Source organism: Ambystoma mexicanum, chromosome 3q (assembly GCF_040938575.1).
Source record: "Ambystoma mexicanum isolate Mex_15411 chromosome 3q, UKY_AmexF1_1, whole genome shotgun sequence".
Lineage (NCBI taxonomy): Eukaryota > Metazoa > Chordata > Amphibia > Caudata > Ambystomatidae > Ambystoma > Ambystoma mexicanum.
Genome location: NC_090926.1, coordinates 495188495 through 495201703, shown reverse-complemented (window position 1 = coordinate 495201703; position 13209 = coordinate 495188495). Strand labels below are relative to the sequence as shown.

At 51.5% G+C, this 13209-nt stretch overlaps 1 protein-coding gene across 2 annotated transcripts in view; it reads right to left on the bottom strand.

Moving 5' to 3' along the window:
* MAT2B (methionine adenosyltransferase 2 non-catalytic beta subunit) overlaps nucleotides 1–13209 on the bottom strand; it is a 503503-nt gene that overhangs the window by 250215 nt on the left and 240079 nt on the right. For both annotated transcript variants that reach the window (XM_069654286.1, XM_069654287.1), the window contains exons 3-4: nucleotides 2432–2546; nucleotides 2041–2193 (exon numbers count right to left, since the gene is read on the bottom strand). In XM_069654286.1, coding sequence (XP_069510387.1) covers nucleotides 2041–2193; nucleotides 2432–2546 — 268 coding nt within the window. The remainder of the gene's footprint in view (nucleotides 1–2040; nucleotides 2194–2431; nucleotides 2547–13209) is intronic.

The window sequence follows — 13209 nt, the reverse complement described above, 5'->3', positions numbered from 1 at the left end:
TTATCTTAGCCATGCTAATCACCTTCTTTAGCAATGTCCTCAAATGTCCTGAAAATTTTCCTAGCACAGATGCTCATCCAAATAAGCAATTATGATTTGCAGCTTGAAAACCAATGAACACGATTTGAGAGTGGGGCTTTTGATAGGGATTTTAGGAACTCATTTTCCTTCAATACTAGGGATCATAGGATTGAATAACCCTAGCAGTCTCCATCATAGGATGCAGCAGACACTGTCTTTGACTAGTCGCATTTCAAGGAAGCGGATACAGCACGCTGACCCACTTTCTTTGCAAAGTCCAATCAATGCGTATGTTACAGGGCCCAGTGCATTTTCTTTCCGCTCATCCAGTTGCATCCAGTGCCATTTTACGGTAAAACCTATGACCAGGTAGCCATACAATTTTACTTTACAGAAGAGTACATCTCCCACCACATACTTCTTCCATTGATTCCATGTCTTAATGTTATTATTGTTGATTTAACAACAAGGTTCATCCGACTACAAAAAGACCTCAATATAACCATGAACTTGATGTTATCCATGTTAACGGCAACATCAAGGGATAATAAGATCGGCCAGGGCTGGTTAGCTGGGGAAGCCCTTCCTAATGCACATTTTCTGTGGAAAATGACTATCAGGGCCAAACTGGACTGACCGGTTATTTGTATAAAGCAACAGCGTACAGCTAAACTGGTCTTCTAGCCCCATCTGCCTCATATCATCTGCGCTCAACCATTAATGTAGGTGTAGGGTCCGATACCCCACCATGCCCAACTTAACTGTATTCAGGTAGATGAGTGCTCCAGCCTTTGCATACACCCACAGGCCCTCAGAACAAAAATCCTTTGAGGCAACCTAAAAATGTTCACTCCGCCACCCATAATGTCGACTTTCAAAAAGCTGACTTCCATTATGGTGCGGCGCAGTTATCACATATCCCTGTGCTCTGCATGCCCCTACCCACTTACCTTTTCAGCAGCACACTTCTGTGTGTGCCGCCGTCTCTCCTGTATCCAAGCAGTGTCAGTTTTCTTCCACTAGCGTGGGTGGAAATGGCGTCCTTTTTTGTCTTTATTGTCCGCCGCCACCATCGAATAGAAGCGGTGCACACTCCTGCAGCCCCCAACCCTAATTACTCCGACTGAGGGAAGCGGGGCACACCTCCAAAAACCCTGCTCCCATTAGTCAGAGTAATGAGAGGCTGGGGGTCAGGATTTTAGTACGGCGCAAAGAATCGGTATAGACAAAATAAATGTGACGCAGTGTTTGTATAATCCCATGCTCCAGAGGCTCTAGACAGCTCAAAGTCCCTTCAAGATGCAATGTTTTACGTCACACCTTCAAAGTTTGCGAATTTACTATACAGTAACAAGGGGATAGGGTTCAAGATTTCAGGGCCCAATTTTGAACCTAGAGATTAAAAAGCACTTTCAATACAAATATCTGCTCTGACCAACACAAAAAGAGTAACAACCCCTTCCAGTAAGATGACAGGAAAAGCGATGGCGTTGCTAAAAAGGAGGCAAGTGGAGGGGGCCAGAGATGCTTATCAAATCAAAGTAATCAAAATGGTTGAGGTGATATGGTATTTCAGAACCAGTCCATCAGAGAACCTTTTTTCTCCCAAAATGAAAAACTGTCGAGAAACAATTAATGTTCTACTCGAGAATATTCCATATTTGTAAAAAGTTACTTTTTCCAAAGCACAATTTACACCAAAACATCTTTTCATCGATTAACCTTGGTAACAAAACAATTGCTTAATTCTTAATTAAATCATATGGCAAAAAACTGATTTAGTACGAAGTAAAAAAAAACACAAAGAGTAGTTTTAAAGCTTTTATCATCTATAAAAAGAGAAACACTATCCCCCTGTTGCGTACAAGGCTGAAAGGCAGGATTGATGAAATTGGGGGAGAAGGAGACAGGCCGATATAAAGCACTGCTTTCAGGCAAGTGTCATCAAGAGGCCAAATTAAACTAGCAATGAAAACGTTATTAACCAAAAATGTATTCCAACATGCCATTGCCTTTTACCTTTGTTGTTTTGCAGAACTGCCTTTTCGCCGTCCAGTTTTGTTTGGCCATAAATATTTAAGGGGTTGGGCTTGTCCTCTTCGAAATACGGGGGGCTTGTGCCATCAAACACATAGTCCGAGCTAATGTAGATCAGGAATGCCCCAACATTAGCTGCCAGAAAAAGATACACAAAAATAAATAGAAAACTAAAACAAATGTTCTTGAAAATAAGAACAAAGCCTATCCTTTTTAAACTTAGCAAGACAACAGAAAATAGCATTCCTTAACAGTTTTGTTAACTAATGGTCAACCCCATTTATGTGACATTGAATAAATCGACAGTGTCCATACTAAAAACATTTTGATTAAGGGAATCGTGTATCAACAATCAATCACTGTACTTCTTTACCTGCTTCTTTGGCCAAGTTTCCTGAAGCAACCACATTGAGCTCAGAAGCAGCTTCAGGTTGATTTTCTGCGACATCTAGCTTCCTCTCTGCCGCACAGTGTACTATCACGTGGGGCTGGAAATCAAATAAATGTATTTATGAACCACAAAGAGAAAGAAATGACAACTAATTTCAGATGATAAAACAAAACAACCTTATGTCATAAACGGTGATCGCAGCCTCTCAGCAATCTCTCTCTCTCTCTCTCCCAAACATAGTAGTTACTGTGCCAGGGTCAGGGCCATGGCCATGTCAGAGGAGGAACAGGGGTCCCTCCCGATGTTGCATAGGCACCCTACCAGGGTGCATGTGAGAGAGCCAGGGTGAGGGCATTGGAGGGCTCCAGTTCCCTCACCCCAGAAAAGGCTTTGAATAGGACTGATGATACCGCTGTCCCTGCCATGATGTCAGCAAGCCTCTTTTCTGCCCAGAATGCTCTTTCCTCTTTTTCAGAACCACAACTCCTAGAATGCACCTCGGCACAACCAACATACATTCAGATATATATATATATATATATATATATATATATATATATATATATATAATTTTTACTCTCCAGTCACTTTGTGAAGACTGACAAATTCATTTTAGAAAGAAGAGTACACTTGCATTGGAAGTTTTTATTTGAGCCTAGCCCTGATGAAGACCTATGTTCTTTGAGGTCGAAACACGTGTTGGCAAGGCCAAGACCATCACACTGTATTAAATACTGAGACTGTATAATATTAACTGTGTTACATTTTGTGTGTCAAAGAGCAGATAGGGAACAAGTTACTTACCTGTAACTGTTGTTCTCCAGCATGGGTCTGGCATGGATTCACATGCTCATGAATATTCCCCGTCGTCAGGCTGGGAATCCTCGGTAAAGAAAAAACCAGTATCAGTTTCGTTTCTGATCTGTCTTTCGTAGTAATAACCAATCACTGGTCTCTGCGTCATACTGACCACAGCCAATGACTGCCCTCTACCTAAGCACCGCCTCTGGCAGCCATCTTCAGATTTGGAAGCACGTGAAGTGGCAGTATGACCAAGTGAAGAGCCGCAGAGGGGTAGGCGGGAGGGTTCGCATGTGAATCCATGCCAGACCCATGCTGGAGAACAACAGTTACAGGTAAGTAACTTGTTCCTTCTCCAGCATGAGGTCTGGCATGGATTCACATGCTCATGAATAAAGAATACATAGCAGTACACACATGCACAACCACGGGAGGTGGCAAAGGCTCAACATTAAGCAGTACATCAAACTCAACATTAAGCATCTTACCTCCTCACCAGGCTCACCTCAGTCGAACAGGTTGCGCAGCACTGCTTGGCCGACCCTGGACTCCTCCCTGGAATCCCGATCGACGCAGTAGAATTTCGTGAAGGTGTGCGTCGACCTCCACGTAGCAGCCCTGCATATGTCCAGCAGGGGCACACCAGAAAGGAACGCCGTGGTAGCTGCGATCGCTCTGGTGGAATGGGCTCTCGGACGGCCAGGCAGCGGTCGGTTTGCCAACCGATGACAGTACATGATACAGCCGGAGAGCCATCTGGAAATGGAAGCCTTCGAGAGAGCCTTCCCCTGATTGACAGGTTCAAAGTTCACAAAAAGAGTTGTGACGTCTTCCGAAAACACTTCGTGCGGTCCACGTAGAACTTCAGCGCTCTAGCCACATCCAGCGAGTGCAAAGTCCTCTCAGCCGGCGACGAAGGCGACGGGAAGAACACAGGCAACACCAAGGGTTCGTTGAGATGGAAGTCCGACGGTACCTTGGGCATGAAGGAGGGGTGCGTCCTGAGCACTACCCTCGTGTCGTGAAAAGTCAAGTACGGGGCCTTGCAGGAAAGGGCCTGGATCTCTCCCACCCGTCGTGCGGAGGTGATGGCCACAAGAAACGCTGTTTCCCACGACAGAAACATCAACGGGGCCGAGTGCAGAGGCTCGAACGAAGGTCTCATGAGCTTGGTCAGCACCACGTTGAGCTCCCACGCCGGGGCCGGAGCCTTCACCGGCGGGAACGATCTGAACAGTCCCTTCATGAACTCTTTCACCAGACGATGAGACCACAAGGACGTCCGGCCCGTGGTTCTGGTGTATCGGGAGATCGCAGCAAGATGAATCTTGATGGACGCGTGTGCCAGTCCAGCTTTGGCCAGCGTCAGCAGGTACGGCAGTACCTGGGGAGCCATAATCCGTAGAGGGTTAATCTTCTGTGCGTGGCACCAGACAGAGAACCTCTTCCATTTGTGTCCGTAGCATTTAAGAGTCGAGGACGCCCTGGCCTTTGCAAGAACCTCTCTGCAGTCGGCCAGTATGTCGTATCCTCCAAACTCTAGGCCTGCAGGAGCCAGGCCTGCAAGTTCAGCGATTTCGGGTCGTGGTGGAGGATGGCGCCTCCTTCCCTGGAGAGTAGATCCGCGTCCACCGGCAGCTTGATTGGCGGGGACGCTGACAAGTCCAGAAGGTCCGGGAACCATATCTGCCTCGGCCACGCAGGTGCAACGAGGATCATCCTGCACCGTGACCTCTTGAGCTGGTTGACGAGCCGGATTAGCAGTGGCAAAGGAGGGAACGCGTAGAGGAACAGGCCCTCCCAGGGGAACGAGAAAGCATCGCCCATGCTCCTCGCCTGGGGAAACCTGCTGGCGAACCTCCGGCACTTGGAGTTCGTCGCCGTCGCAAACAGGTCGATCTGGGGTGTGCCCCACCGTCGGAAGAGGCGATCCACTAGATCCTGCCGTAGTTCCCACTCGTGGCACGAGCGCAGCTCCCTGCTGAGTGAGTCGGCGATGGTGTTTTTTATCCCTGCCAGATGAAACGGCACCAGAAACATCCTTTGGGCGACGGCCCAATGCCACAGGTCCTGCGCCTCCTTGGACAGCGCTGGGGACCTGGTTCCGCCCGGTTTCCTGATGTAAAACATGGTGGTGGTGTTGTCGGTGAAGATCCTCACCACCTTGCCCTTGAGGGACGGAAGGAAGGACCTGAGGGCCCAAAACACTGCACGGAGCTCCAGGACGTTGATATGGAGGGACTTCTCCGTCGGGAGCCACAGGCCTCTCGCGTGCAGATTTTCGGTGTGCGCTCCCCACCCTTCCAGGGAGGCATCCGTGGTCACTGTCTCTTGGTGGTCTGGGGTCTGGAAGTCCATGCCTGCCGTCAGATGCGCGCGGTTGCCCCACCACCGGACCGCTCGGCGGAAACTCTCGTCGAGTGTGATCCTCTCCTCGAAGCCGCCCGTCGTTTGGATCCAGCGCGCATCTAGGAACTCCTGCAACGGGCGCATCCGGAGCCTGCACATGGGAATGAGGTAGATGCAAGAAGACATCATTCCGAGGAGGGACTTGATGGACCTCACCTTGGCCGCGTCGGAAACCAACATCCGCTGTACCTTGCCCAGGATGGACCTGGTCCTTTCCTCCGACGGGGAGGCCAGAAGGGACACTGTGTCGAGCTTCGCTCCCAGAAACAGTGCGTTTTGCGCGGGTACCAGGTGGGACTTGGCGTAGTTCACGGAGAATCCCAGGTCCGTGAGAAGTTGGACGGCCCTTGCCGTGTGCTCCACGGTGAGCTCCCTCGTCTTGGCTCGGATGAGCCAGTCGTCCAGGTAGTAGACGTGGATCCCCTCGCGGCGCAGCTGCGCCGCCACCGGTGCAAGGCACTTGGTGAATACCCTGGGTGCCGACCGTAGTCCGAAGGGGAGGGCTTTGAACTGGTAGTGACGCCCTTGGACCACAAACCTGAGGAATTTTCGGTGCCCCTTTAGGATGGGAATATGGAAGTAGGCATCCTCCAAATCCAACGACGACAGGAAGTCTCCTTCCTCCAGCTGCCCCAGGACGTGCTGGAGGGTGACCATCCGGAACTTCTGCGCCTTGATGAACTTGTTCAGACGTCACAGGTCTAGGATGGGGCGCCATCCTCCCGTCTTCTTCTTCACGAGGAAGTATCTCGAGTAAACTCCGGAGCCCCGAAGCCTCTTTGGGACGAGTTCGATGGCGCCCTTCCTGAGCATCGCCTTTACCTCCAGGAGAAGCTGAGGGACGTGAAGCTCTTTCCTGGCCACGGGGGGGACGCGCGGGCACCTTCTTTGAAACTCGAGCGCGTGGCCCCGGGCTAAGGCGTCCAGCACCCAACGGTCGGTGGAGATGGACTCCCACACGCTGACGAAGCTCGCCAGCCGGCCTCCCACCGGGGTGCTTCGGTGGGGGCCCGACCCCACGGCCGGTTCAATCCTGTTTCGACGAGGCTTTGCCGCCTTGACCAACTTGGCGACGACGGCGGGGTCCGCCAGACTTGCCTCGTCCTCTGTAGGCCTCCTGAGACGACGAGCGGGCCGCTTGACGGTAGGTGGAGAAACCGCCGCCGGAACCTTTGGAGGCGCCCTTGCCTCCGCTGCTCCGAAAGGGCGTCCGTCGTTGCTGCAGAACCCCAAGGGCCCGGGCCGTCTCAGTGTCCGCTTTAATGGCCTGAAGGGAATCGTCCACTGTTTTCCCAAACAGGTTGTTCCCATCGAACGCCATGTCCAGGACTCTGGTCTGTACGTCTTGACGGAAGTCCGTAGCCTTGAGCCATCCACGCCGCCTCAGGCACACGCCGTTGCCCAACTGGCGAAACCCAGTGTCGGCGATGTCCGTCGCAATAGTGATGGCGTGGTCCGACGCCACCTCACCTTCCTGTAGGATCTCCAGGGCATCCGCCCTCTTGTCGTCCGGTAGGAAATCCAGCAGGGGAGCCAGTTTGTACCATAGCTCCCTGTCGTAGCGGGCCACGATAGCCAAGGCGTTGGCCGCTTTAATTGTCGTCGCTGCAGACGAGATGACCCTGCGTCCCATAGCGTCCAATTTCTTTCCCTCGCCGTCCGGTGGGGAAGTCGATGTGGAGGCCGCACCCCCCCGCTTTCTTCCTGGCCGCCGCGGAGACGATGGAGTCCGGGGTAGGCTGCGCCCGGAGGCACAGGGGGGCCGCGTCCGGGACCCGGTACTTCTTCTCGTACCGGTCCCTTCTAGCTGGCGTCGTGGAAGGGTTCTTGAGGAGGGCGAGGCCCTCATCCCAAATGTCATCCAGTAGAGGCACCGCGAGGACCGTCTTCCTCTTGGCCTCGCGCCGTTGATAAAGGAATCCTTCCTTTTTCTTCTCCTCAGGGCAGAGTTGGAAAAGCTCGGATGCCCTGGCGATCATGGAGTGGAACGATCCAATCTCGTCGGGCGAAGAAGCCCTGGTGGGAGGTGACGACGGTAGATCCTCGTCGTATACCTCGTCGTCCGTACCCGTCGCTGCCGTGTCAGTCCCCGTATCATCCCCTCGGGTGGACGGGGAGGAGGGCTGGACGGGGCGCGACGGCTGAAAAGGAGGTGGAGGGTGAATCCTTCTTTTCTTGGGCGGGGGAGCACCAGAAGGTCCCGGATCCCCCGACGGGAGAGGTTCCTCCGTCGACAACGGTAGTCTCGTCCTTATCTCTGAACATAAGGACTGTATAGCCAACAAAATGGCCGCCGAGTTGTCTTGCGGCGCTGGCAGAGGGGAATCCGACGGACGATCAGGGGCCCCGTCGGCACCCTCGCCGATGTCGTCGTCACCTGCGTCGGGATCCATCCCGACGGGCCGGTCTTCTTCCACGCCAAGGCCGTGGCTTAAGACCTCAATCAGCTCCTCCTCCGAGGTTGAGGCCGAATCTACGACGACGCCCTGCCCCCCCTTTTTCTTCTCCGCCGGGGATTTCACGGGGGTCCTATCGATGGGCACAAAAGAGGACTCCCTCCGAGGTGGCAGGGAGACTCTGAGCCCCGAGGTCGCCACCACTGGTGTAGCCTCTACAGGCTGAGCCAGGGCCGCCGCGACAGTATCGATAGAGGGCTTGGCCGGATGGATTAAGGCCTTCACCACCTTAGGTGCGCTCACCGCCTTATCCTTGAGGGGGGGGGGACACTGCCTCGCTCCCCCTCCGATGGGGCCTTCGAGCTCGACCGGGGCCTCTCCAGGAGCTTCGCCGGGTGCTCCCCCTTCCTCTTACCCGACCCAGAGCGTTGGCTCGTGGCTGAAGGTGCCGGGGAGGGTGCGCCCTGCCTGGCGCCCGTAGAGCCCGACCGTTCGGCGCTCCCGGTGCCAGCGGACTCGCGGTGCTTGGCCTTGTGTTGGACCCCCGTCGCCAGGGCGTCCTCAAAGGTCTTAGAAGACCGCTCGGATTTCTTCCTCTTCTTCTCGCCTGACGGGCTCTTCCCTTCCAGCCAGTTGGCGAGACGTTGATGGCGGTCCTTCATGGTCCGCCCCGACATATTGCCGCAAAACGCACAGTCCTTCTCCACGTGCGTCTTGTCCTCATGTAAGCAGTAGAGACAAAAGGAGTGTTCGTCCTCCTTAAAGACGTTCTGCAGCTGGCATCCAGGGCAGATCCTGAACAGCTTTCCGGGCGTCGAGCTTCCCTTCTCCTGGGCCATGTCCGGGCCTGAGAAACTTCTGGAGTCCTCCAAAAGCGTAGCTCGACGAAATCTTCACCCTTGAGGGGCGCAGACGAATCCGACACGGGTCCCTGTTGATCGGATGGAGAGTCGGTGGAGCTTGAGGCTCTTTTGACCGAAAAAACGAAGTTTTTGAGAAAAAACGTGAAAAAATAGCACTAACGCTCGAGAGCAATAGCTAGCACTAACGCTCGAGAGCAATAGCACGAGGATCCCAACACATGAACGTGCGGTAAAAATCTGAAAATGGCTGCCAGAGGCGGTGCTTAGGTAGAGGGCAGTCATTGGCTGTGGTCAGTATGACGCAGAGACCAGTGATTGGTTATTACTACGAAAGACAGATCAGAAATGAAACTGATACTGGTTTTTTCTTTACCGAGGATTCCCAGCCTGACGACGGGGAATATTCATGAGCATGTGAATCCATGCCAGACCCCATGCTGGAGAAAATTAATCTTCCTAAACAATTTCAGCCGAATTTGTGAGTGTTTAGCGCATTGGTCCGACAAAATAATATTGATTTTCCTGTGTAAGACTAGCTTTGGGACTGTAACACACCAATTTATCCAGCATCTGTATATTGTTTAATAATCTACCCTATTAGTGAGTGGTTTGCACAGAGGAGTACTAGTCCCCTGATTTAGTTATAGCCCCTATAACAAGGCTGTCGCCACCCAAATGGAGTTTGAAAAAGGGGCCGAGATAGAAGCCCTCTAAGACTTCCGGAGGTCCTAATCCCTAGTGGGATAGCTTAGCCAGAGACTGGTTAAAGAAAGTCTGGGATCAGGGGGGCCAATGGGAGCCGGAAGGAGTGCTAGGAGAGGGAAGCCTGGCCAGCACAGAAGAGAGTGCAAGGTATTCGGCTGAGGTTAGGTAGAGTGGTGGTGAACAAAGGGCAGGTGGAAGCCGGGGTGGGGGGTTTTAAGCGCTGCGGTCTCTCCTCTGTAGCCCCAAAGGAAGCGGTTCCCCTTTGGGGAGTGGCGATTAGCACCTTGGATTCGCCACATAGCCTTGCCAGCAAGATTACAACATTCAACCTCAGAGGGTTACATTAGGTGATAAAATGGAAGAAAAAAAACATTGGGTGGAGTTAACCAAACGTTAGTGGATACCAGGAACATAGAGGTCCAGCAAGCTACTGCGAATAGACCATCAAGTTATACAACATTTGATCCGGACAGAAAGAGTCCTAGCTGAGCAAGAGTCATTAAGGAGAAGTACTTCAATTGAAAGACGGCATCAGCTAAAGTCCCCCCCAATATTTCTGTCTTGGTGCAGCCGAAAGATGCTCCGGGTGAGCATCTGCTCCATTGATATAACCCAGCGGAACCACATGACAACCTGCATAATCAAATAAATGGCTGCAACATCCAAACACAACATTGGACAATCAAACTTTGCACTAACTGTTCTTTATTGCTTTCCTGGAAATCAGCAATTGGGTAAAATGGTAAATAAACCTTACCTTTGAGGAGGCCATTAATTTCTCAATAACATACATACGCCATTTTCCCAGAAAGGAAAACAGTCCAATATCTGTAGAAACCAAACTTGGAATTCAGTTGTTTTTTGGAAAAAGAAAGACCAAGGTTCCCTTAACGAAAGCAACCTCAAGGAATGCTTTCAGGAAGTGCCGATACCTCCTGTGGGGCACTTTGGGATTCTTATAAAAACTAGGCTCACCTGGGATTGTAAAACTTGCTCTCCAGAATACCAGCAAACTATGGGCTAAGACTTGCATAAAGAGGTCTGGGAGTCCCTCTACCGGCATGAACATGGCCCATTGACCCGTTCTTGAGTGGATGGCCCCCGGGAGAGTCTCAAGCACGCTTTAGCTCACTCCGCTTTTCACAGAGGAGAAATGTCCATAGGCATATCAGTCTTTGTCCCACCCAAAGGTAGTCCAGCACTGAAATGCAAGGCAAATCTCGTCTGACCAAGAGTACCAACAGCAACCCCAGACACGTGTTTCGGCCTAGTCGAATCCAGACGTGGACCTCTTGCTCAATGTTCTTAGAAAGGCACAGCTCCACCTCACTGATGAGGCCTGACTAGGCCGAAACACGTGTCTGGGGTTGCTGTTGGTACTCTTGTTCAGAGGCGAATTGCCTAGCATTTTGGTGCTGGATTGACCTGGGAAGGACAAAGACTGATATGCAGGGATATTTCTCCTCTGTGAAAGGGACAGTGATCTAAAGACTTGGTTGAGACTCTCCCAGGGGACATCCACCCAAGAACAGGTCAATGGGCTGTGTTCATGCCGGTAGAGGGACTCCCAGAACCCCCCCTTGTTTTGCATATGGACTAAGACTTACCCGATTCAGACTCCACACAATCGGCTTTATGTAAAGACTTTCAAAGCGTCATACTCCTCTAGTTAAGAGTAAATATCACATGTGTAAAGGTGCTTTAAATATACCCAATTTTTCCAGGTACCTCCAGTTAGACCAAGTAGTTGTGGAGTTGTATGTCTAAGAACCGCCTGCTGGAAGCCACGTCCAAAAAAAACAGCTTTATGCAGATTTGGAGCAGCCTAGAATGGGTGGGAAATGCAGTTTAAGGGATCCTCCTCCCCAACCCCACGAACACCCATTGGAGCCAGTCCGCCACCCTACCTTCTCCTGCACAGACAGGATTTTTTTCTCAAGGCGATAGGTTCATCTCCCAAACACCCATGTCTGCTTCCTGCCCTCTGCCTCCACAAACATTGCACCCCACTTACATGCTCTTTGTGTCCGCAACATCCCTCTTCCAGGCTGCCAAGGATGGGACGGTCAGGTCTGTGCGCTCATCTGCAGAGTGGTTCGGGGCTCTGCAGTTAGCGGACAAAGGCATGCAGTCTATTTTGCCATGTATACCCAGTTCTGGAGATAGCAACTATGCCTCATTTACCTGCACTAAGGGGTTCTAGGAGTAGACTTAGAAAACCTTTAACCTTACTTAATAGCCAAACTGACAGAAAAACAAATGGAATAAATGACAAGATCGCCTGGGCAACGACCAATTCGCAAAAGGACACATTTTCCAATTGAAAAATGAAGGAGAGTCTATTTTAAATGAATGTACTGTAACAGCGCCACAATGCCTCAGGGCCGCTGTGCGCTTTATTGGCCAGGACACGGCCATCGCTATTGGATCCCATTACTGGGGTGGACCAGTGGGGGAGGATCACTTGGAGGAAGGGGCGGGGGGCGGTTAGGGCAACGACAAGCGAGATGCCGTACCCCCCTTCCTTCTAACCCCTTATCACCATCCTACCCGGTAGGATACTTGGAAGCTATAATCCCCCAACCCCCTTTCCAACACAAACACCTTCCTACACTGTGACAGACAACTGACTAACATCAGAACAGTTTACCTGACATGTCCTAACACAGGGGTCAGGCAGAGTCAGGCAATTGACCATCATTCTGCACACCTGACAGCCCTTTCCCTTCCCCCAAATGAATAAAAGGTGGAGCACGAAAGCAAACTTTGAGCAAGGCCGAACGCACAAGGAAACAGCTACACCGGGCCGGCAGTTCAAACGGAGGAGAAATGTGGCGAGACCTGGAGGGACGATGAAGGGGAACTGCACTTTCCCTATTCAACTCAGACCTGCATAGCCCCCGAAAGGGAAATCATAAAACCGGGAAGTCCAGCTGGCGTGTGGAGTGACGGTTGTAAGGCACACAGGGCTCGCCCGCGCTGATCGCCAAAGCGCTAGGAAGTGATTGCCACTGTGGTGCTGTCCTTGACTACCAAGACAAGAAACTAACATGTTCAGCACAACCGGTGTACCCCTTGTACACCTCAAAAGTCTTTGACACATTGGAGAAAACTGATTGAACTGTGAAAAGGGCAAATATGAATCCGACAGAGGGATGCCTGCGAATTGAGAGGGATGTCCACATTGGACAGTTGTTCAAAAGAAAATTGAGATTGTTGAATGTTGCTTTTTGAGTGAAAGGCCGTAATGAACTTGATTGAGGGAGGCGAACATTGTAAGAAGGATCAGAGCCCAGTTGAGGGGGATAGAAAGGGGCTAAGAGCAATCGTCCAACGTGAAAGATTACCCAAGGAACTTGTTTGTTTATTGTTTATGGTACAGCAGGCCTTCCAAGGCAAGAGACTTTGAAGGAAAGAGACTTGGCCCCAGAAGGTCCTTGCATCGTTGAACGGAACTGTAACCTCGTGCTGGCAAGTCCCCAGGAGTGTGCTGTGCTCAAAGGTCCTGCCTTGTCCCGTGCAAAAAAACATGGGAAATGGAGACCCCAGCCCTACCATGCTGACTTATCGTTTGGCGACCACTTCT